Source organism: Acromyrmex echinatior, chromosome 6 (genome assembly GCF_024713525.1).
Source record: "Acromyrmex echinatior isolate Ae372 chromosome 6, ASM2471352v2, whole genome shotgun sequence".
NCBI lineage: Eukaryota > Metazoa > Arthropoda > Insecta > Hymenoptera > Formicidae > Acromyrmex > Acromyrmex echinatior.
In genome coordinates, this window is record NC_141857.1 from 955,729 (window position 1) to 979,439 (window position 23,711).

The following is a 23,711-nucleotide window of genomic DNA, read 5'->3' on the forward strand; positions in this document are numbered from 1 at the left end:
TAATGAGAATCAAATTGATTCCAGACAAATCTTTTTATGATAGATCTTTTGTTAGAAATATATTCCGATTTTATAATAGATTTTTGAATCTAAAGTGAATTGTCTAAGTAATTACTAAGTCTAAGTAATTACTAACAATACATTACAAAATTATAACTAAAAATTGGAATAGTTTAAACTTAACTTAAAAAATACAAAAACATAAAAAAGCAGCAAGTATATTTTAATAATATTTCTATGCAAAACATATCCAAAAATCGCAACAGAAAAGATAAAAAATTAATGTTTAAATTGTGATGATTCATTACAGAAAGATGTACAAACAATTCTAATATTTTAAACTTTAGATTTTGAATAAATATAATAATTACGAGAAAATCCTTGATAAAATTTGAAGTTATTCTATACAAATTATGTATTCTCAATTTAAAAATTCAAACATAGTTTGATAAAAATGGATAAACTCACGAAAGCCTCTTTGATTTCTTGTCGGACAAACAGTTTGACAAGCCAGTGTGAACGTTTTGTGCACATGAAGGTGTCAGGTGATAAAACGTCCACATTTGCATCCACTCTCTCAAAAGGCTTTTTTCTCGGCTAACTCGGTTTTTCTCTCGCTATAAACGAGAATCGAACGAGAAGAACGTCTCGCGGCGCCGAGAGATCGAAAAGTTGTCGGCGTCGCGAGAGTTCGATATATCTCGAAATTCGAAATTTCGCGTATGCCGCAAGTTCCCCATCACTGGCTTCCATTTTGAAGAACTCCGGCGACTCCGGTTCGCGAACGCAAGCCTATTATCACTCGCATCTCGCGTTATTTCGTTCGGTGTGTATCTCGGCGTCGGTGGATGCCGATAATTCCTCGGACGAAATCGCAGGACAGAGATAATTGCGATAACGGTGAAACGAAGTAGCGCATAAAAACGGACAAGATGCAGGGAACTATAATTGAAAACCTGAGCGGCAAGAAGCTCTCCGTGTTGGTGATACTTCTGATAATCGCGCAAATAGTCTGCTTCCTGATAGGCGGTTTGATCGGTGAGTGGAGCGTCACGCACGTGTATTTGCATTCTTAGACACGCTAATATCATCATCATTTATGTAACAATAAATTTACAATAAGATATGATATTGTAAATATACTGTGTCTCATTTTCTTTTTATTACATAGTACAGTTATTTTTATATATAAAAAGTTAATAATGTTTTAAATAAAAATTGTGGGATTATGTTTGTTTGAAATATATTGGAATTTTTTTTATATATTTCCTATTTATATTTTTTTAAACACATGTTAAGTCTACTTTGGATAATTAAATTTTAGGCTTGCTTTAAACAACTTATAATTTTTGTCAAAATTTAGAATAGAAAAATTCTTTATTTTATTATATGTTGCGCAAAATAAAATGTGAAGATTTGAAGATTCGGGATTACACAGATAAAGAGGTATATTATAATATATTACAATAATATTGTGTTGAATTCTTTTTCCTATTCGCATTTTTTTAAACATAGTTGAGTTCATTTTAGACGATTAGATTTTTAGACGATCTATAATTTTTGTCAATATTTAGAATAAAATTTTATTTGTAATTTTATACACTATATAATAAAATAAAACGTTTTGGAGACTTAGGATTACGTACGTATATAAAGATGTATATCAAATATATATGTACCAATATTTACAATAAGTATTTTATAATATTTACAATAAATGTTTATGATCTATGCAATCTAAGATCACAAAAATATTTAAAAACTATTTCAAATAAGTCTTATAAATATTTATAAATATTTTATAGGAAATATACATTATCTTTTAAATAAATTTTAGATGGATATAAAATATATAATGATATACGTTTTTTAGCATCTATACTTATTATTTTTATTAATATAAAATGTAATATTATCTTAGATAAACTATGGATAAATATGAAGTATAAAATGATATACGTTTTTTGTTTAGCACCTACACCTGCCAGCAGTCAGAACATTCTTGGTACGCCGTGCAAGGTTGTTAGTATTAATGGGTCTTATGACGAAAATACGTGGTTTTACTCGAGAGGAGAAGGGTCCTGTACATCTGTTGATATGCATCACTTCACTTTGGACACTCAACAGGCTTATCAAGTTGTATATACATTCCAGGTATAATTCACAAAATTATTTACTTATAAAATTGATAATTATATAAAAAGAATTTTTGAATTAAAAATCATATAAATTTTTTGCAGATGCCTGTACCTCGAAACAGCATGCAACTTGATTACTCGAGGTGGCAGCAAAATTTAATTGGCGTTTTACAAGTGGATATTTCATATACCAGTCAGATTGAAATCGGTAATGTATTTACTACTGTTAAAACTTTTATAATTCTGACAAGTTTTTCTCTATAGCTCCTAGGACGAAAATAACATTAGATGCACGGCTAGCTTATCGAAATAAGGGAGATCCAGATAATGCATGGAAACCATACGCTGCTTCTGTTGTGGAGAGAATTTTGGACTGTAGCATAGACAAGGTAGGTACATTTACTTGTATAGAATTATTATAGTGAATACTTTTTGCATGTAATTACAGCTATATAGATTTTTAATTTATAAATATCTAATCTTTCAGCCACTGGAGCACTATAATTACAATTGTAGCGTTATGCCATTGTTTGAATTGGGATCTCTGTATCATGATTATTACTTATTAAATATTCGTCTTCCTTCTGACCTTGATAAAAATCAAGGATTGGGACACGTTGTTGATTTATGGCTTACCGTAAGTATATAGAATGTAAAATTCTGATTATAACATTATAAATGAAATTCTAATTTTGATAAAGATTATTTAACCCGATATATCATTGTTAATCTAGGCTATTAATCAAAATGGTGGGTTCACAAAGGTGTGGGTGAGTCTAAAGACCATTTATTTCCCAATAGTACTTGCTGTTTTGGCTTGGTATTGGAGAAGAGTGTACATGCTATCCAGATCGCCTGCCCTCTTGGAGTACATGCTGTTAGCTTTGGGTTCTGCCTTAACATTTTTAAATTGTATGTGTTAATTGCTCTATAATATTTTGATTTATAATTTCTCAAATTTCTTATTTACACAATTATTTATAAAATATTATTATATCATTTTTAGTGCCACTGGAATATTTAACACTTGCTTATGACATGCCATTTATGCTTCTACTGGGTGATATTCGGCAAGGAGTTTTCTATGCAACATTGTTATCATTTTGGCTTGTATTTGCTGGTGAACATTTAATGGTAAGAGCACTTTTTATTATTCAAAATTATTACAACCATTATATTAGCATTAACTTGTACTTTTCTTATTCTATGCACGCATCTTGGGTTCCATTAGATTCAGGTAAGAGTTTTTTAATGTACAAATCTTTGTTTTTTTAATACTGCAAAATATTGAATTTAATTATTTATATTTTAGGAGGGCGAACAAACTAATTCATTAAAATGTTACTGGCGACATCTTTCTGCAGTAGGTACCGGTTGCCTCTCACTATTTGTATTCGATATGTGCGAGCGTGGAGTACAACTGAGAAATCCCTTCTATTCCATCTGGGTCACTGATCTTGGCACAAAATTGGCAGTATCCTTCCAAAACTATTTGTCTTCACTTTAAAAAGTTCTCTTAAGAAAAGAATATAAAATAATTTCCTAAATTAAAATTTCCTTAATGAAATTATAGCTATCTTTCATTATTCTGGCTGGCATATCGGCTGGAATATATCTATTGTTTTTGTCTTATATGATATGGAAAGTATTTATGAACATCAGCGCGAAGAGAGCCGTTTTACCTAGCATGAGTTCAGCGCGACGCCTGCATTATGAGGGTATCATATATCGTTTCAAATTTTTAATGATTGCCACGCTGTTATGCGCGTCATTAACTGTTATTGGTTTTATACTTGGACAGGTAAGAAGTCGATACGTTTTATTAGGTGTTGGAATTAATTCGTAGCGTTTTTAATGAAAGAATGTTATTTATTTCACATGAGCATTAAAAAATACATTAATGAAAGTACTTCCCATCACTTGTAAAACGCTACGAATTAATTCCAACACCTAATAATTATATACAATTAATTGTATTTAACGTTGTTTTTAAAATTATGTTAAATGGTATATGATGTTTCTGGGGTAGGTTGCAGAAGGTCAGTGGAAATGGGACGAAGATTTACAATTGGAAATGACTTCTGCCTTTTTCACCGGAGTATATGGAATGTGGAATATTTATATCATTGCATTATTATGTCTGTACGCGCCTTCTCATAAGCAATGGCCAATCGAACCATCTGGTAAATAGAAACATACATATTTATTTTCTCTTATACAGGATGTTCCTAAAATTCGGCATCACCCATCCTGAGCAGATAGAGCGGACTGAACTGAGTCGAAAAGTCCTGTACCATTTTGCAATTTTAACAATGGTTAACGAGATATTAATTATTAAAAGTCACTAAATATCGTTCTTCAATAATTTTTTACTCTTTTTACTTTCAATAATTTTTCGGTTTAGTATGCTCTATCTGCTCAGGATGGGTGATACCAAATTTTAAGGACACCCTATATATTGTATATATTATTTTAAATTTTGTCAAATTCTGCCGATTTGCATCAAGCAATAAATTAAATTATTTTACTTTTCAGAGAATAGTATTAGTGAAGAAATCGAATTTTCCCCCTTGCCAACTGATCCTAATGAGATGCTATCGCTGACTGCATTTGCACGAAAAACAGCAGTAGAGTAAAGTACATATTTCTCTTTATGTATATTTTGTAAGAAATAGGATAACACGGCAAACTTAATACTTAATGTACTTAATTTTTAGTACATATAACTTTGTTATATGTAGAACTTGTAAGTAGAACTGTACTTAGATTTTTCACTATTTATTAGAAAATGACTGATAATACTCCTACAATAACATACTTTTTATATGCCAAATTTAATTATTTATTGCTTCCAATGTTTTTTTATATGTTTTTATATACCTATTTATAGTATTATCTATATAATAAGAAAATATATACACAAGTCATTTCATCTTCATATTCGTTGATATGTCAAAAGCACAAATTTTGGAACGAATTTAATAGACCTGCTTTTTATACCATTTACAAAAATTTATAGCGTAACACAACATAAATATATAAATGTAATAATTAAAATCGCATACTCAAAAATGCGATCCAAAAAGTATTAGAACAAAAAACAATAAATGTAATCATGTTATTTTAATATAACATCTCTTTGACATAAAAACATTGTTATACTAATATTTTCTATATATGTGCTTATGTAAATTTAGGAAAATATTGTATAAATGACAATCAAATTAAATGTTTTACATGCAAATAAGATGAAATGACTTTGCTCAGAAATTACCGAGAGCTTAAAGATATAAAAAATTCAAAATATTTTTAAAAAGATATCTGAAAGATTATCTAAAAGATATCTAAAAAGATTTTATTTAAAATATCTTTGTAGCATTTCTAATCGATATCTTGATGAAGGATACAGTATTATGACATTTTTCCAATTTTTTTTGCTACATGACTTTATTATAGCATTGATATGAAAACTGATTTTGACATATTACAAATTATTTGAAAATAGCGATAATTTTATGAAAAAATAGTCTTATTGTTTTAAAACTTAGTTTTTGGATATTTTAGCTTTTATTAAATAATTATATTAAATAATTAAATAATTTATTAAATAATTAATTTTTATAAATAATGAAATACTTTACTAAATATTATACTAAAAGTTATATATTTGAATTATTAGTTTGCCATATTGGATCGACTTAAATTATAAAATTCTGACTTCTGATCGTAAACAATGATTTAAAAAATGTTTGGATACAAAGTTTTAAAAAAATTGGTCTCATAAAAATTCGTGATACAAAAAGATTAAGATATTACTTAAAATGATCTTGAAATAAGAATCGACTTATATGAATACTAAGATATTTTTTAAGAGAAATCATTTAGATATCTTTGATATTTCTAATATAAATATCTTAAAGATATTTTGGAAATATCTTGAAGAGATTGTTGATGAGATATTTTTTTAAATATCTTCAAGACCTCAATATCTTCTGGGTAACGTCAGATGTAGTAAACAACAACTAATTTATAACTGAATAGAATTTACACAGTATTATATGGATGTATTATTATATTGCGCATAGAATTCTATAATGTTTCTATTAATGGATAAAATATATTTTATCTGCTGATAAATCAATGAAATTCTTATATTGAGAAATTAGATTAAAGATTTTTTGGCATGTTTTTTACATATAAAATTTTTATAATATTTTTCAGTATTATATGCATATAGTAGCGATAGTATTCCTGTACTATTCTAATCATTTTTTATGCGACTTGTCTGTTAATATAAAAATTCTGTAACTATTATACAAATTTACAGTTAATTATTTTTACTTAAATCATTGCAAATTTGAAGATATTACAGCATTCCATTTCAATCTTATAAATATTAGATGTGTTTATGTAAAAGATTTGTTGCAATTAATCAGCAACATAAAGAAAAGATCTAGATGATGAATTTATACTAAATTCAAGAATATATTTCTCCTATTTACTTGTCATATATATGTCAGTAAAATGCGTAAGAGAAGAGAGAGAGAGAGAGAGAGAGAGAGAGAGAGAGAGAGAGAGAAAGAGAGAGAACGTACTTAATTTTTACTTTGTAATTCGAATTATAAAGAAGTCTCGTATAATATCTTACTACATCATATACATTATATATTACATACATATCATTATTGGGCATTCATCTATCATTTGTAACAATCGTATTGATCATGATTGATAACACTAAGAGTTTATATTCATGATTTACCACGGCATGCATTTTGAAAGTAACAATTTCGTACAGAAAGTATGTGCCAACTTACTTAAGTCTGCTATTCAATAAGGTCAGTTTTTTATTATATACATTGTTTTATATATATATATATATATATATATATATATATATATATAAAGTATTAATACAAGTCTTTCACTTTAGATACGCTACGGAATACAAGGCATAATGAACTTTTGCATGAATCTGTTATTCAAAATTAGATCAGGAACCGTTTAATAATATTTTTTAGATAAATGTGTGTACTTAACATATAATATCGACATTTAATGTAGTACTTATTATATAGGCACTGACCATAAAATAGCGTTTTACAAGTAAGGTGCAATAAAGTTTTTCTCCGTATGCTGTCTTCATGCTAGTGAATATTAATCAAATAATGTAGCGATATTTAAACTAGACATACACAAGCGGAGATTTACAGAAGATTATTTTTTACCTTTATAAAAATAATTAGTTCATGTTATTAATCGAGTAGTGACTCAATCATTAGTTCAAGATTTTCTAATGGTTTCAGTGATAATACCATTTCGTCGTTATGTAAAAGAAATGAAGTTATGTATTATATCGAAAGCAATTGTATTTATAAATATTTATAATCTCGACGATAATCGCTTTGCATTCATAACATTTTTATATAATTTTTATACACTTTTTAAATAAACGAATCTGTTGTAGTCATTTTGCGCGACATGACAAATTTAATGAAATAAACATCTATCCTATATTCAAGTACCGAAAGGAACATTGAAAAATACGCAGAAAGAAGGTTTTTTGTTGAAAAGGTTTTGTTGAGATATTAAAAAATTTAGTACAGATCTGAAAATAATTGCGTTGGATCAGCAAAATAATTAAGTAGAACATTTAAAGCACGTGTCACACTACACATTGGAGACTGAGGATTACGAATTGAAGATTAGAATTCAGCCAATCAGAATAAAACATTAAAATTAAAATTATCTGACTAGTCAAATTCTAATCTTTAATTCGCAATCTTCAGCGTAGATTCCAATGAGTAGTGAGACATGTTTAAGCATTTAAGCAAAAGGATAATTTCGCTGAGATATCTAAAAATTTAGCTAAATACAGATTTGAAAATAATTTCGTTTGGACGTTAAAATAATTATGAATGTTCAAATTTATGGAGGTTGTTAGAATGTCAAAACTTATTTTGTAGCATTGTTTATCATGCTTGAGTAATCACTCTTTGATGATCTATTTTAACCAAATTTGCTTCAGCAAAATCATTCTTTCCGTGTGACAATGGTTGCTTTTAGCCGAGAAAGCAGCTTTGCAACTGTTGTAAAATTCTTAAATATAATTGGTTTATACATTTAGATCTAATAAGGAACTATGGGCAAGATCAATTATATTAATTAAAGAATTTTGTAACTATTTGTAGATTCTTTAATAGAGATAAAAAAAATTGAGAGATTAAAAAATTTTAAAAATTAAAGAATTTTTTTAATAATTAAGAGATTTCTCTAATATGATAGATTCTTAGTTCTTCATTAAATTTTAATAAATAAACCATTCATATTAAAGATTTATTATACGTTTTTTAACAAAGTATAAAAATTATGAAAAAATGACAGATTTTTTTATATTGTATTAAAAAATAATACAAAAAATTTGGCGGAGATTTAAAATCTGGACAAAAAATTCTTTCAATAGATATATTTTTAAAAAATAATTAAGATATAATGAGCAATTTTTAATTTAAGCTGTAAAATTGTGTTATTGTATAGACCTTATTAAATTGCTTCATGTATATATAATTCATTTTTATATGAAAGGTATAAATTTTCAATCAATCATTTTTCGAAAATTAAGAGAATTCAATAGAAAATTACTAATTAGTACTCGTATCAAGTACAGAATGTAAACTAGAATATTAACATGTGATTTCAAAATTCGGGTTATAAGAATTAAAATACCCGCCGCACGGCTAGCGATGGAAAATGGCGACGCGTTATATATTCGCTCGCAAATTCGTGGATAACTTTACTCGAGAAGCTCGAGAGATTTTCGCAAAGAAATGGTGCGCATGCGCTGAGCGCTGCTGTCGTCGCTCGTCGGAGGCAGCAGCATCGGTTGAGCCAGGAGAGTCCAGTGTGCAAGCGACGAGAACGCAATCAGATGGTGGCGAAGATCGTGGATTGACAGGTCGCGGGTTGCACGAGAGAGTGAGAGAGAGAGAGAGAGAGGGAGCGCGCGCGCGAGAGAAAGAGAGAGAGAGAGAAGGAACAGGCGTTTACGTGACGGCGGTTGGCGTTAGGCTCTCTCTCTGGCAGGAGGACGGGGACGGTTTTTTCCGTGTGTACGCGCACGCGAGCCAGGAAAAGAAAAGAGAGAGAGAGAGAAAAAGAGAGAGAAAGAAAGCGACCCGCGAGTGAGAGGAACACGGGCAGTTGACGTGCGCGACGATCTCGTCATCGACAACGTTGACGAAATGATCCTCTAGCCTCCCTGTGGCTTCCTTGGCCTGGTCCGCGCGAGAAGGAGTACTTGGAGCAGGAGGTGACCCTTTAAAAGAGAAGGTGAACGATTCTTCTCGTCTCTGGTAGTACTTGAGATCTTTCTTCCACGGGCAAAGAGCGAGGGGAGAGAGAAAGAGACGCACGAATCGTTTATATACACATATACAACGACAGAGAAAGAGAGAGAGAGCGAGAGAGAGAAAGAGAGAGAGGACGCACACGCGACGCTCACAGCGCGCTTCGTGGAGGAGGGAAACGAAGAAAGGAAGAAAAGAAAGACGGACGCAACGCAGCGCAGCGTTCGGACGAACGCAGTTTTCACCTCGCGGCGGATTGTTCCACATCGCGTTCACCCGCGTCGAATCGAAGTCGATCGTTCGCGAATCTCATCTCGCGTTACTCGCCCTTCATCAGGACGAGCCTCCGAGGAAGGGATCTGTCGATCGACTGGTTGATTGTTTGCGTTTACGAGCGTGCCGTCTTTATTTTTTTCTTATCTCTTTTCCTTCTCTTCGTTCGTCGCGCAACGTCCGTGTGCATCTCTCTCTCTCTCTCTCTCTCTCTCTCTTTCTCTCTCCTCCTCCCCTTTCGTATACCCTCCCTTTGCACTCCCTTCTTCGCTACTAACGCTCTCTCTCTTTCTCTGTTCACTCTTTCTGTCTCTTTCGGTCGTTCAGTGCGCTGAATATAAGCTCGGTTTACATTAACGTTGGAGACAGAAGTGCGCGTCACCGGAGTGCCGAAGTACGGGGCCGTGAGGAGTTGGCCGCTGAAGAAGGATAATTGTTCCTTCGCTGAAGAAGGATAATTGACGAGGCGTTTGTCCAGAGGGCCCTCCCGGGGCACGACGGAGTGCCTGTCGGGCTCAGCTGATCCACGCGCAGCGGTAGGAGGCGGCGGAAGGAGAGGTAGTGGTGGAGGACGCTACCAGGAGCGCCGCGGGGCGAGGAAGGGCCCCTGCCGAACTCAGCACCGCCGACGAGCGAGCAGCACCGATAAATATGTCGTCCCCCAGCGCCGGCAAGCGACGCATGGACACGGACGTTATCAAACTGTATCCTTGGAGAGCTGCTTTATGAAAGGCCCCCACTTCCCCCCTTCCTCTATGCTGCGTCCGATAAGTACCTCGTGCGATTCTATACCTATGTTGTGTACTGGCGGCGCACACGTGAGAGCGACTCGCGAATGCGCCTCCTCTTTGCACGCGCGCGTCTCTCCGTGCGTGTATGTATGTGCCTGCCTGTCTGTCTGCCTGCCTGCCTGCCTTCATGCGTGTGTTTTATACAGGGTGCTGAAAAGCCACGCGCGAGTAGACTTCTCGTTTGCGGTGGAACCCTTTTGGTCTATCGGATCGACGCAAAAGGTTTGACATCCTTCCACCGAGCTCTGTTTTATTGAATGATGATAGAGAACTGGAGTTTCCTTTGTGAAGAGGAGATTGAAAACATTTCTTTCCGAATGAGAAAAGGAGCATGCCACACAGTCAGAAATGATTTACCTCGATTCTGTGTTGATGTTTTGTTTTCGTATTCATTTCACGAATGCGACGAACCTTTTGCGTTGATCTGATACTGGGTGGAAAATCGACGTTTCTTTCTTGGAGTAATTGTTGTAATACTTATCTAGTTTCGCAATTTTCTAATTTTGACACCCAGTGTAGGCACGATCGACCGTCGTTTAAATTCCTTTCTATTAACGTTCTAGTTGATGTAAACAGAAAGATAAGAATTCGTTAGTTGTTTTTGTTTAGACAATAATTTAAAAGTCTTTTAGGAGTCTTTTAGGAGTCTATTTGTGGAAAATTTTTCCCCTGTTTCTTTTTTAAATTACTATTAAACAGATGATAAATAAATCTGTATCGACGAAAAAATTATGAATATTTAAGAATAATGATTTCATTAAAAAGATTGAAATGTTTCTATTAAACATCGATCGTTTTTCGTAGATTAAAGTTACATAGAAAATAAAGATTCAACTTAAAGTCTATAAAGAATAATGATTTCATTAAAAATCAAATGTTTTCGATCATTTTTTGTAGACCACTAAAGTTTCATAAAAATTTAAGAATTCGACCAAGGACATCTATAAAGAAAAGCGATTTCATTAGAAGATAAAAAACCTTTTTCCATTTTATTTTTCTTTATAGATTACTAAACTTTTATTGAAATTAAAAAAAAACTCTTGTCTGCCTCCCGTCTTTTAACTATCAACTTCGAAGCTCGTCCATCATTTTTTTTCCAGCGCTCTGTACCCAACGTTGTAAATGTGTGCGTGCATGTAGCGAATCCAATCGCTGGCTCGCTTATCGAGAACAATAATCGCCGTGATAATCGGCATTTATTGCCTGCGATTGCCGGTGAGAACTCGCGAGAGTAGCGAGTTAGACGTTGGGAAAGAAAAACTCGCCTGCGTACATTTATTATCGCACGGCGGACATTTAACCCGTCTCGAAATCGTCCGCTTTGTCGACGTTTCGGCCACAGCTGTTTTTAACCAGCTGACTCGTAGGCGCTTGCGCGTATGCGTTCGTTCGTGCGTGGACGAGCGTGAGCGAGCGTGTCGTCCCGCTCGCTCGCTCGCTCACGTTCGCTACTCCTTTTGTTTTCCCTCCCTCTCTCTTTCGCGCTCTCTTTCTCTCTGTCCCTCCGACTCCCTCCCCATCGTGCTTTCGAAGACATCTCGTTTACACCTGCCTTTGTTATTTATTTGTGAAATAATCACGCGGTTCGTGCCCGGCCGATATCACCGATAACTGCCGATTATTTCGTTCGAACTAGAGATCTTACGACGCAATTTAATTAAATATTTTAATTAAATATTTTGACAACCGTGTACTATTAAATTTACAATGTTAAATTTAACTATCGTTTTAGTATAAATTAACAATATATTTAATAGGAGCAGTGATGATATAGCGTTTTTCACTGACAAAGCTGGCGCGCACTCATTGTCAGTGCACTTTAAAGCCGTTGTATATAAATCGACGTATAAATGTACGTTTAATAAAAATATAGAAACGAATTAAACCGCTAAATCCTCAATGCATTTTATTCTGCTATTTGATAAAATATACATTGAGTATTTTATTAATTGAGATATTTCACTTTTACATTCAGATTAGTGTACAGCTTTAATGTACACGAATTCTGCCAGTGAAAACCGCTATATCATCACTGCTCCTATTAAATTAGGTTAAATTTAATAGATTTAACCCACTCTAGATTTATTTTAATATCTGTGATATGGTCTCAAAAATATTTAACTTATATAATTTATAGTAATTGTTTTTGTAATACTTTGATAATAATAACTTTCATTATATAGTCACTTTTGCCAGCTATATATATTTGTTGATAGAACTATTGTAGAACATTATTTACTATAGCAGTAACAATTATAATATCATGTAATGTAATTACACTAATATGTAATTATACAACTGATAAGAAAAATTCCTAATTAGTTGTGTATTCACATGTTCTAAGTGATATTAATAATATAATTACATTAATAATCACATTATAAAATAATTGCATTAATAATGGAATTATAGTTAAAAATATTTATTAAAATTTGTTCTCTCAATGATAAGGTCTCTAGTTCAAACGAAGCTTTCTTTGTCTCTTTGTTCTTATAGTATGCGTGAATAATACTTTCATAACGTTGATTATTACGATGCAACCGAGGAGAACACAAGAGAGACTGAGAGTTCGGATACAGGAATCTCAGCATGATGGCTCTTCTATTCTTCGTTTTTCCTTCCTCTTTCATCTTTTATATCTTTATCTATTTCTCTCTATATCTCTTTATTTTTTCTTGCTTTACTCCCTTTTTGTTCCCTGTTCTACAAATAGAGCGCCACTCTCGAAAAGAGATCTCTCGAGTCTTCATTCGAAACTCGCCCCGAATTCCGTGGTCCCCTCGAAAAGGAATTCAGAACTACGGAGACAAAAAGAGAAAAAGACAGAAAGAGTGGCTACAGAAAGAGAGTGGCGGACAGCGGAGAACGTTAATTGAGACGTCACACTCGTCCGTCGTACACGGCGAATTCGAAGCAAGACGGACGAAGTGACAGAGCGTCTTTAGCACGCGCGTAAAAATAAAGCGGTCGACGACAGTCTCTATATATTCACCAGCTGAATCGCGCCGCACTGACGCACGTATTAACACGGGTCGATATGTATTTCGCATACGGTTCGTCATGCAACGGCGACGAAAACGCGACGGCGGTCGCATTTTCAGCGACGGGATTTGCGAAGGTCAGTCACATCGGCGAACTTTCTGTCGACTCCGATTGGCGACGGGAGAATTTTTATCGTGACTGTCGACGAGTCATCGGGCTGCTCCAATATAGATATCTTTTGGATATTTTTTTTTTCTCTCTAAATCTGAATCAGTGGATAATTGATTTATCTAGTGGCATATACTTGACACTGGATAATCAGTTTCAACTGAAATTCAACTGAAAAAGAAAGGAAATGTGTACAACATTATATAATTAAAATATCGTTATTTGCATGTCAGTTTCAATTTTCCAATATCATATACATTGAATTTATATTACTAAAGTAAGGTTAATTAGAGCTATAATATTAGATAGGGATTCCACGTTTCATTCAGTAATTACTAATGGCATGCTTAGAACTGATATTAGTGATTATCCGTTGATAATTCAGTTATAGATAGTTTCACTTGGATTCATTGTAAATCCAAGTATGTGATAAAATACCTTCATATATACTAAAAAGAACAGTTTTGCTAAAGTATAAGCTAAAAATTTAGCTATAAATACAGATCTGAAAATAATTTTAACATTAAAATAATTATATAAAATGCTTAAACGTTGATGACAATGTTACAAAAAAGTTTTAATATTGCAACTGTTGTATAAAATTCTTTAATATGATTGGTCTTGCATTTAATTCCTCACTGGATCTAAATGTATAAACCAATCATATTAAAGAATTTTACAATAGTTGCAAAGCTGCTTTCTTTGTTGAACGCAACCATTCTAATGTCTATAAAGACATCAGAAGAAAGGAATTGCTGGCCAGTAATCTTTCCTAATTGGTCAGGAGACGCAAACACGAATGTAAAAGACATAATTTCCAATCACTAGTGTGATACAAGCATTACGTATATAACCAGTTTAAGTATCCTGCATAATTATTTTGATGATTCAAACAAAATTATTTCAGATTTGTATTTAACTAAATTTTTAGATATTCTAGCAAAACCGATCTTTTTGTGTGATTTAATTTTCCATGTAAAACTATACTATACTACGTAAATGGATTTACATATTTAAAATATAATGTGTAATGTAGTGTTATTTTTATATATCGAAAATGAAATCACGCACATAGTATATATTCATGTATGAAAATACTTATTCTAACTTGGAAACATTGGATTTTACTTATTACATAAAAACATTGGAAATGTTGGATTTGCAATGTTATCACGAAACATGGCTATCTCATTCAATGTGCCTATTGCTGCACAGAAAGAACAATGTTGTTGAAGTATCTAAAAAATTAGTACCTAAATACAGATCTTAAAATGATTTTATTAGACCGTCAAAATAACTTTTTGTGACATCAGAGTTGCGACTCATGACTTTGTTAGTTGTTCAGAACGTTTGTTTTATTGTAATTATTTAAAATCAGTTAATAAACTTTATTATATTTCTTATCTATAAATAAGTTTTAGATTATTTATTTTTTTTATCCATTTTGTATATTGATCAGGTGAATGAACAAAACAAACTCAGACGACAAGACAACACACATTGTTCAGATTCTAAACAATATTTGTAAAAGACATTATAAAGATAGACATTATAGAAGATCTCTAGAAAATCTTTTCATATCTTAAGCTCGATTTCAATGTACGATATCTAAAAATTAAATGTTACCAACAAGAGATTCGTCAATGAAATTCATTCATGAATTTTCTGGTAACATTTAATCTTTAAGTAACCGTATATTACGTAAACAGGCCTTAGACACGCATATTGTCTGTTAAAGATTTAAGACCCCATCTTCCCGGATATTTCTAAAAATTCATTACCATTAAAGGAGTATAATCATACATGATGTATAAGCAATGATGCAAAAAATTTCGACACTTTGACAACTTGATTAGCATTCTACATAATTATTTGAACTAATAAAATTGTTTTCAGATTTGTAGCTTTTCTAGATACTTTAGCAAGACCGTTCTTTCCGTATAAACTTGAAAGAGAAAGATGAAAAAAAAAAGAGGGATTCTTTGCGCGTAAACTAACGGGGAGTCTGATAGGTTACCGCTTAGATCCCTTTTCTTCCACAAAGAGCGAGCGATTAACCATCCGATGCGCTCGAGAGATAACGCAGACAGAGAAGAAAGAAAGTTTAATTAACGCCAAAGTGCTGTCCTGTAATCGACATTTCTTGTTCATTTCTCGGTAATCTCACGATACGCCGTACTCTTTCACGCAGTCGACGAAAAAAAAAAAAAAAAGGAAAATGCGTCGCATCTTCGATTCTCGATAATTCCTCGATAAGACCTCTTCTCTCGGTTTCATTCCCTCTTTCTTTTACAATACGTTTACTGGATTTTTTACGCGCGTGGCGCGAATGATAGCGCGCGTGTCGGTAATATAATACTTTTATTCATCGCGATAAACGCGACGCGCGGGTTCGAAGGTCACTCCTCGTGGAGAGCTTCGGGGATTATTATAGAGCGGGTTCCGAGGAAGAGAGAGACACTCTGGTAGATATACGGGGACCCGACGCGACGCGAATCGATACGCGCCTCGAGAAACACATCGTGCGTTTAATTATCGTACCGGGCAGAATTATCTCGTGGCAGCGGGAGCGAGCGAGCGAGCGAGCGAGCAAGGCTAACTGCGCGATACGTTCACACGTCCCGGCGTGCCATATTACATTGTCGAGACATAACACGTGAGATATAGATACAGGGAGGAAAAAAATGCAACGTAACAGGCTTTGAAATAGCGATTACGGTCGAAGCGAAGATAGCGTCAGAATTGAATTTACTTTAAAAAATACGAGTGTTGATTTAACACCATATATAATTCTCGTCGTACTGATGTTTATTAGGGCTGGCAAAAAATAACATTTTTTTTTTTTTTAAAGAACAAAACATTGTGTTATTTTTAAGCATGTTTTAGTTATTTATACATGCTGTGTAAATAATATTATAGAAAACATATTTAAAACATCAATTAAGCATGTTTTAAATCATTAAAAATATGTTTCAAACATTTTGCCAATCTTAGTTTATATCAACACCGACATGATGTGCATTTGATAAAAGAATTGATTTTCAATTTTAAATCCACTGTATTAATAGAAATCTGGTGTGGATTTAATACCACATGGTGTTTATATAATTTTTATTGTGATGTTTATATTAACATCAACATGATGTAAATTTAAAACTGAAGTTTTAAGATTTAAATGGTGTTACCGACATCATTTTGGTATTGATATAAACTAACACGATGAGAATTATGTAAACACTGTATAGTGTTAAAGCCACACTCATATTTCTTTACAATGTTCAATTTTGACTATCTGTTTCGATCGTTATTTCTGCAGCGTTTGTTATCTAAAATTCATGATATTAAATCCACACGACGTTGATGTCGATAACAAAACGGTAAAAATTAACATAAACATGGTATTAAATCCATTTACTTATATTTTTTCCTAGAAGCGACTAGCTACGAGTGAAAGTGAATATCTTAATTTTAAAGAGACTGATGTAGAATCTTTTACAGATCTTCTTATACGAATTGCCAAAGATATCTCTTACGAATTTTATTATTATAATATAATTTGATAGTATCGTTGTTTACCATCCACGGAATTAATTTAATCGAGTCCAGATTGGCGAACGAAAGCCAAAGTTTCGAGAAATTTTATGAGATTCTGTTCTAGCTGCGCGTTGTTACGTGTTAAATAACACTAACGTTTCTCCGTTTCTCAGGCCACGAGATATCTCTGTGAGATGCGTAACTCAGTATCGTGACACCGAGCACGCTTGAGATTATTCTCGCACGTAGAATGGACCTTTCAGGTCCCATTTTCATTATCTGATCAACTTAGTTTAGGCTTACATAATCTCACTTAATTTGATGATAACGTAAGAATTGTTAAAAAAGTTTTTCTAACTCTATGATTAATTGTTAAACCGATAGTTTCATACTGGTAACTTTTGGTCCAGTTTCTCACTCTCTGGTTAACTTTTAATTAGACTTAACCTGATGATAATGTAAAAATGATTTTTTTAGCTATGATTAATCATAAAACTTAAGATGGTTTTGTATAGTAAATAACTTTTAGGCACGGTTTCTCATTTTCTGGTTAACTTGTGGTTTCAGGAAACACGGTAGTGTCTCTAAGCCATAAGCGCAGCGAGCACTATCGTATTCCTTTAGATTTAACCTCACTTAGGCCCGTTTTCACAGTATATGGTTACCTGAAGATTAAAGATTACCAAGAAATTTCATTCATGAATAAATTTCATTAATGAATCTCTTGATGACCTTTAATCTTTAGGTAATCGTATATTGTAAAAACGAACTTTAACTTGACGATGATGTAAAAATTCTGTTTTTTTTTCTAGTTATGTTTAATCATTAAACTGATGATTTTGTAGTGAGTAACTCTCAAAGTTATCACTACAAAACCATCAGTTTAGTACAGGGTGGGCCATCTATTGGTACGTTTTTAAAAATGCGATCAAATGAGCATACATTGATATTTTTTATTAATTTTTTTTTTGTTGTGAAGCTAAAAGTATCCGCGTCAAGAATGAAAAACGATTTCGTTCATGTGGCTCCCTCTACTGGCCTTACAGTATGCCATTCGGTCACCCCAATTATTAATGACATTTTGGACTACCTCGGCGCCAATTTCACTCAAAACAGTCGTAATATAATGTCATCCACTAACATCCCTTTCTCACGAACTTTCCTCACCAATTTGCGTATAGCTCCTTCGGTGGGTGCTCTATCACGACCCATATTTCTTTTCAAAATTCGTACAGTTTCGGCGACACAGCACTGACTTTGAAAATAAGTTTTTAAAATTTCAAAACGCTCTTCAAGAGAAAACATGTTGTTTCGTGCCGCGGACGGTATGACTAATAAACTGTCAAAATTTCGGGTCTGTAGCTCGTTCGGTGTTGCCATACGACGAAATTCAAAAACGTACCAATAGATGGCCCACCCTGTAATTATAATCATAATTAGAAAAACACAATTTTTTACATAATCAATTTTATTATCAGGTTAAATTTAAATTAAGTTAAATAATTGTGCTTAAAAAGTTATTCACTACAAAACTCATCAGTTTGATAATTGATAGATAGAAAAGTGCGATTTTATATTGTCATCAGGTTAAGCCAAACCAGAAATTAACCAACAAATGAAAACCGGGTCTTTAATCAGTGTATATACCTCCATTTTATTGCACCTAATTTTACTGTAATACCGTTGGTGTGCCAGTATTCGTAACAGGTGGAATATCGCGCGGTTTGATAATCCAATTTGCATCGTGCCTCGGTCGCGAAGTCGCGCTCGGCAGAGCTCGTTAACCCTTTCGCTATGGCGTATTAATTTGCTTTTCTCGAGATTACGACTAAACGAGACGGTTAATTCGTTTTAAGATTATCACCGCGACACGCGGCCTTGTGCACTTTTGATATTTCCATACGACGCAACGCGGAGTTGGCACGGAAAATGACGATGTTACTAATGAATGCCAAGCAAAGAGTTCCTGATCGATCATTTCCCGATTCTCCGAACGTTATCGCGGACTTCTCGATCTGCGATGAATATAAAGAATGAGTCATTAGGAACTGCGTAGAATGACTGAAGTTGAGTGAATCTGAATTTAGCTCTTTATCTTTAACTTCATTTAATCGTTTTGTTTATTTAAGAAAGTATTGGAATTTGGAAATGACACGTTGTGTCAACATTATTGAGTTCATTTCTTATTTCCTTCTATTCTTGTGAAATTGTTTCAAAAATTAATTATTATTCTTTTCAATCAGTACACGAAGAAAAAAAAATTCGCGTGCCATAGACTAATATTACCGCATATGACTTTGATATCAGTTGATTGAATTTTCGCAATCGCGAAACATCACTGGGTCGCCTTATCTCGAAAAGGGCAGCGCATCGAATTCTGTTCTAGCTACTGATAAACGCATCATGTTTATCATGATAACAAGTCCAGCATGATAACAAGACCATCGAATAAACCAAACTGTAATATATCTCGGGAATTATATTTGAATGTTTACTTTCGTCGGTTCTACCGCCGTGATTACAGATAACAATCGATGTTTACGATTTCGTAATATTTCAGAAGTTACACTGCCAGATGTAATCGCATTCGCGCGTGTCGATATTTCTAAAACTGATGGATGGACGGAACCCAAATCGCCAGCGAACGCATAAGTTGACCTTAAATCATGCGACATCTCTTATTTCGCGAATTGCGCAGAGTGTCGTGTCACATGATATGCACATGTCGTATAATGCATCACACTGAAAAAAAGTCCGGTAATTGCTATCAAATATATTTTGTTTAGCATATTACAATACTAAGTAAATATTACTAAACATGATAGTAGTATATTCAATCGTTTTGTAATAATTAGAAGAGTAAAGTAATATTCAGAAAAGTAAAGTTAGCGTTTCGTTGGTTTTGATTACATTAACCTTAATAGGACCGGAAAACCGTATAATAATATTATGTACTATAATAGCGCTTCAAAATATGAAACAAAGTCATATTTTGAAGCAACGAATACAATGAATTATTAAATTATAACAATACTGAGAAAAATTTCTGGTTGAAAATAGTCGAAAATTCTGACGACATCAATTAAAATTCTTATTAATCCATATTAACCAGATTATTAATCAGAATGATAATAGATTCCACAAGAAAATTTTGATTTGTCCATTTTCTTACTTAAGGAAAAAAGCTCTCTGCAAGATTCTAAAAATCCCATTCTAAAGTTTAACGAACATTTGATTAAAATTCATCAGCTTTAATAATTATGTAGGCATAATTATCAGACTTTTTTTCGGTGAAGCAAGTCGCGTTGCCTTCCGCGATAGAAACTCGCGGAGTTGAGAAACGCGAATACGTGACGGCGCTTCCCATAATTTAGCTCCACCTCCGACGATTTTCGTCGGCCTCTTGAAAATTAGATGAAGTTATTTTCGAGTAAACAGGGGGGAGGGGATTAAAGATGCGTGTCAGCCTCGGACATTTATGATAGCTTCCTCGTGCGACGCAGAGTTCTTTCTTCGTCCTGCGATATCGATCACGCTGTGTTGAATGCATTAATGCTGCAAGCCGCCTCGAAACGAGCGAAACAAATTGGATGCGTCCGCGTTCGTTACGCTAGCGCGTTTTAGAATTTCTGGAAAGTCTTTCGTTCTCGCACTGCGAATATATTAGTCATAGCAGTGACCAGTTTATTTTAAGCTGCTCGCTTTTACGTTCACTCGTCATGTTACGCCAATATTTGCTGATTCGCCACCGATTTCCCTTTTTCTCTGCTAACTTTTATTACATATTTCACTTTCGATGTAGAACGATGACGATAAAGTTAGAATAAAGTTATCACATATCTGTGAACTGTCCTCTTTTCTTTTATAAATCTTATAAATCTTCACTCACTTCTATTGATTGATAGTATCGATTAAAATAAATTTTGCTTGTTCTTACTTCAAGCTGCATAAAAAGAACGATTTTACTAGTATCTAAAAATTAGATATAAAATAATATTATTGAATCATCAAACTAATTATGTAGTGCACTCAAATGTTGGTGATAATGCAAAAAATAATACTTTAAACAGTACTGCAAAGAGAAAACGATTTCGCTGAAGTATCTAAAAATTTAGCTGGTATCTACAGATCTAAAAATAATGTTTGGACCATCAAAATAATAATATAGAACGCTCAAACTAGAATGTTAAAACTTGTTGCAACATTGTCATCAATGTTCAAGCGTTTTACATTCGCCAAAAATATTCTAGGCATCTTATTAAATATTATTTGACATTTCAGCTTAAAAATTTATTTCTAACATTTACTGTGAATTATTATATATATAATCAATAAGGAATGCAGGTAAAAAAATTCTAGATAAATAAAAAATACAAGTGATTAATACTTTTGGCAAAGGCTGTAATTATTTTGATAATCTAACAATATTATTTTCCGATTTTATATTCAGCTAAATTTTTCAATACTTTAGAGAAAAATTGTTTCCGTGTGCTTTCTCCAAACAAGTCCAACTTTAATTGATCGATTAATCAACAGTAGTTTGCGTCCATTTTTATCCCTATCGTATTTTTCATCTATAAATCTTCCAGAAACTTCTTCGAAACTCTGCGCAAATATCTGTGCGATATTTTTTTTTTTCGTTGTTTTGTTCGCGAAGAGTATCTGCGCATAAAAGTTGTGGCCCACTTTGCCCAGCAATTTTGCCTATATGTCGCGCTTTATACATATTTTATATACTCAACTGAATTACAAAGTTTCGCGTAATACAAAGCCCTGACTAGCGACGCGAGTATGCGGCGTGCACTCTTTGTCTTCCTTCCTCGTTGCTTCGCTCGTCCACCAGCTGATCGACCTTACAGTCGCTTCCCCCACCGTCGCCATCGTCGCCGAGGAGCTTCTGCGTTTTCTGTCTTTCCCTTCTCCTGCTCGTGCACGCGGACGATGTCGCTTGATTCATACCACAAAAGCAGATACGCCGAGAACCTGGGGACGGGGAACTTTGCGTTTCGTCGTCGCGTAACTGCGTGGGAAGAGCCTATCGTTTTATCCCACATAATCCATGTTCAGAATGTCTCAAGATCCATCGAGAAATATTTCAGGAACGGAGGAATTCAGAACTTGTGGGAAATACCTTGAAAACTATGCGACTCTCTTCTATGGCTATTTTGCATTAAAATTCGATGAGGAGCAAAGTCTAATTACTGAAACAACCGAGAAGTTGGATTTTATTAACCTTATTCTTTCTTGAAAATTGCTTGAAATTCTTATCTCATATTTAATCGATTATGCTTCAGGAAGTACGAGCTCATCGTCGAAACGATTTCTATAATTTTTGGCACTCGTGTTTGGCACGGTTTAGAAAAAATGCAATAATTCCGAGACGTATTGCATCGGAAGATAAATGATCGACTTGTCAATGATCTTCCGAAGGTCTCTTTAAAGAGGACAGAAAGGCGAGCTGTAAACAACAACACAACTTGTGGCATTTATTTCTAATAGTTTTTCGAATTCGAATCCCTCTGCGAATTCATCGCGGACAGTATCTAATTAGAGTAATTAGGCGCATCTGTTGTTTAATGTCAATGATGTGCACGTTTCGAGTGGAAAGTAGCAGAAAAAATGACTACAATAGAATTTACGATTCACTTTTACGTTTTCAACGTAATACGAGCTCGCGTAATTCAAGATGTTGCTCTTTATGGATAAATTTCTCGCTTTCTCTCTCTATCTCTCCCTTTGTTCGAAAGTACGGTCCGCTGCTTATTAAATTATCCTTCGTTATGTAACACTTATTTGTCGCCTAGGTACACGCCGAGAGTTAATGCCGTGCTTTCTTTGAAGACTTTATAGTTTCTCGTCAGTATTCCTACTGTTTAGCATATGGATGATTGGTCTTCCTATATATAGAAAAGATCGTGGAGTATAACGATAATAACTTCGTTTTACTCCGTTCTAATGCGCAGTAACGTGTCTAGAATACCTGGAGCATAATGGGGATGCAAAAAGAGCATTTAAAATTGATTACAATGGTAGTAACAAGTGCGAAAGATGCTTTCCATCTAATAGCGCCTAAAAGGGATCGCACTTTTATATAGAAAAGATGGTTTTGCTAAAGTATCTAAAAATTTAGCTGGCTACAGATGTGAAACTAATTTTTTATTGAACCATCAAAATAATTACGTTCAAATTAATTGCTACTCTAAATTTCTTGTACTGAAATCTCACTCAAGAGAGTGAAGATACGACCATCCTTGAAAAAAAAAAGAAGAAATATTTTTACTTTTTTTTTTCAAGGGTGATCATATTTTTACTTTCTTGAAGTGAGACTTTTTTTCAAGGGTAGTTGTATTTTTACTCTCTCTTGGAGTAAGATTCCACTAGAAAAAATTTGAAATGTAAAATGTCAAAACTTTTTGCAGCCATTGTTCATCACGCTACTCTTTAAAAATTTTAGAGAGGAATCTAACTCTATAGAGTAA

At 33.5% G+C, this 23,711-nt stretch overlaps 2 protein-coding genes across 5 annotated transcripts in view; both read left to right on the top strand.

Annotated features, from left to right (window-relative positions):
• Nucleotides 1-724: 724 nt before the first annotated feature.
• Nucleotides 725-7,608, top strand: wls (Wnt ligand secretion mediator). The gene is made up of 11 exons (XM_087407492.1): nucleotides 725-1,038; nucleotides 1,973-2,154; nucleotides 2,241-2,346; nucleotides 2,403-2,527; nucleotides 2,626-2,775; nucleotides 2,873-3,050; nucleotides 3,145-3,278; nucleotides 3,451-3,612; nucleotides 3,712-3,939; nucleotides 4,168-4,321; nucleotides 4,674-7,608. Exons 1-11 carry the CDS (start codon nucleotides 933-935, stop codon nucleotides 4,772-4,774), a joined length of 1,626 nt encoding a protein of 541 aa, XP_087263618.1. The 5' UTR covers nucleotides 725-932; the 3' UTR covers nucleotides 4,775-7,608.
• Nucleotides 7,609-9,018: 1,410 nt separating this feature from the next.
• Nucleotides 9,019-23,711, top strand: part of UbcE2H (ubiquitin conjugating enzyme E2H) — a 53,356-nt gene continuing 38,663 nt past the window's right edge. Inside the window, exons 1-2 of one of the 4 annotated variants that reach the window (XM_011051242.2) lie at nucleotides 9,019-9,490; nucleotides 10,085-10,461. In XM_011051242.2, coding sequence (XP_011049544.1) covers nucleotides 10,409-10,461 — 53 coding nt within the window. In that variant the 5' untranslated portion in view covers nucleotides 9,019-9,490; nucleotides 10,085-10,408. The remainder of the gene's footprint in view (nucleotides 9,491-10,084; nucleotides 10,462-23,711) is intronic. The other 3 variants (XM_011051240.2, XM_011051244.2, XM_011051243.2) reach the window with 3 other exon arrangements.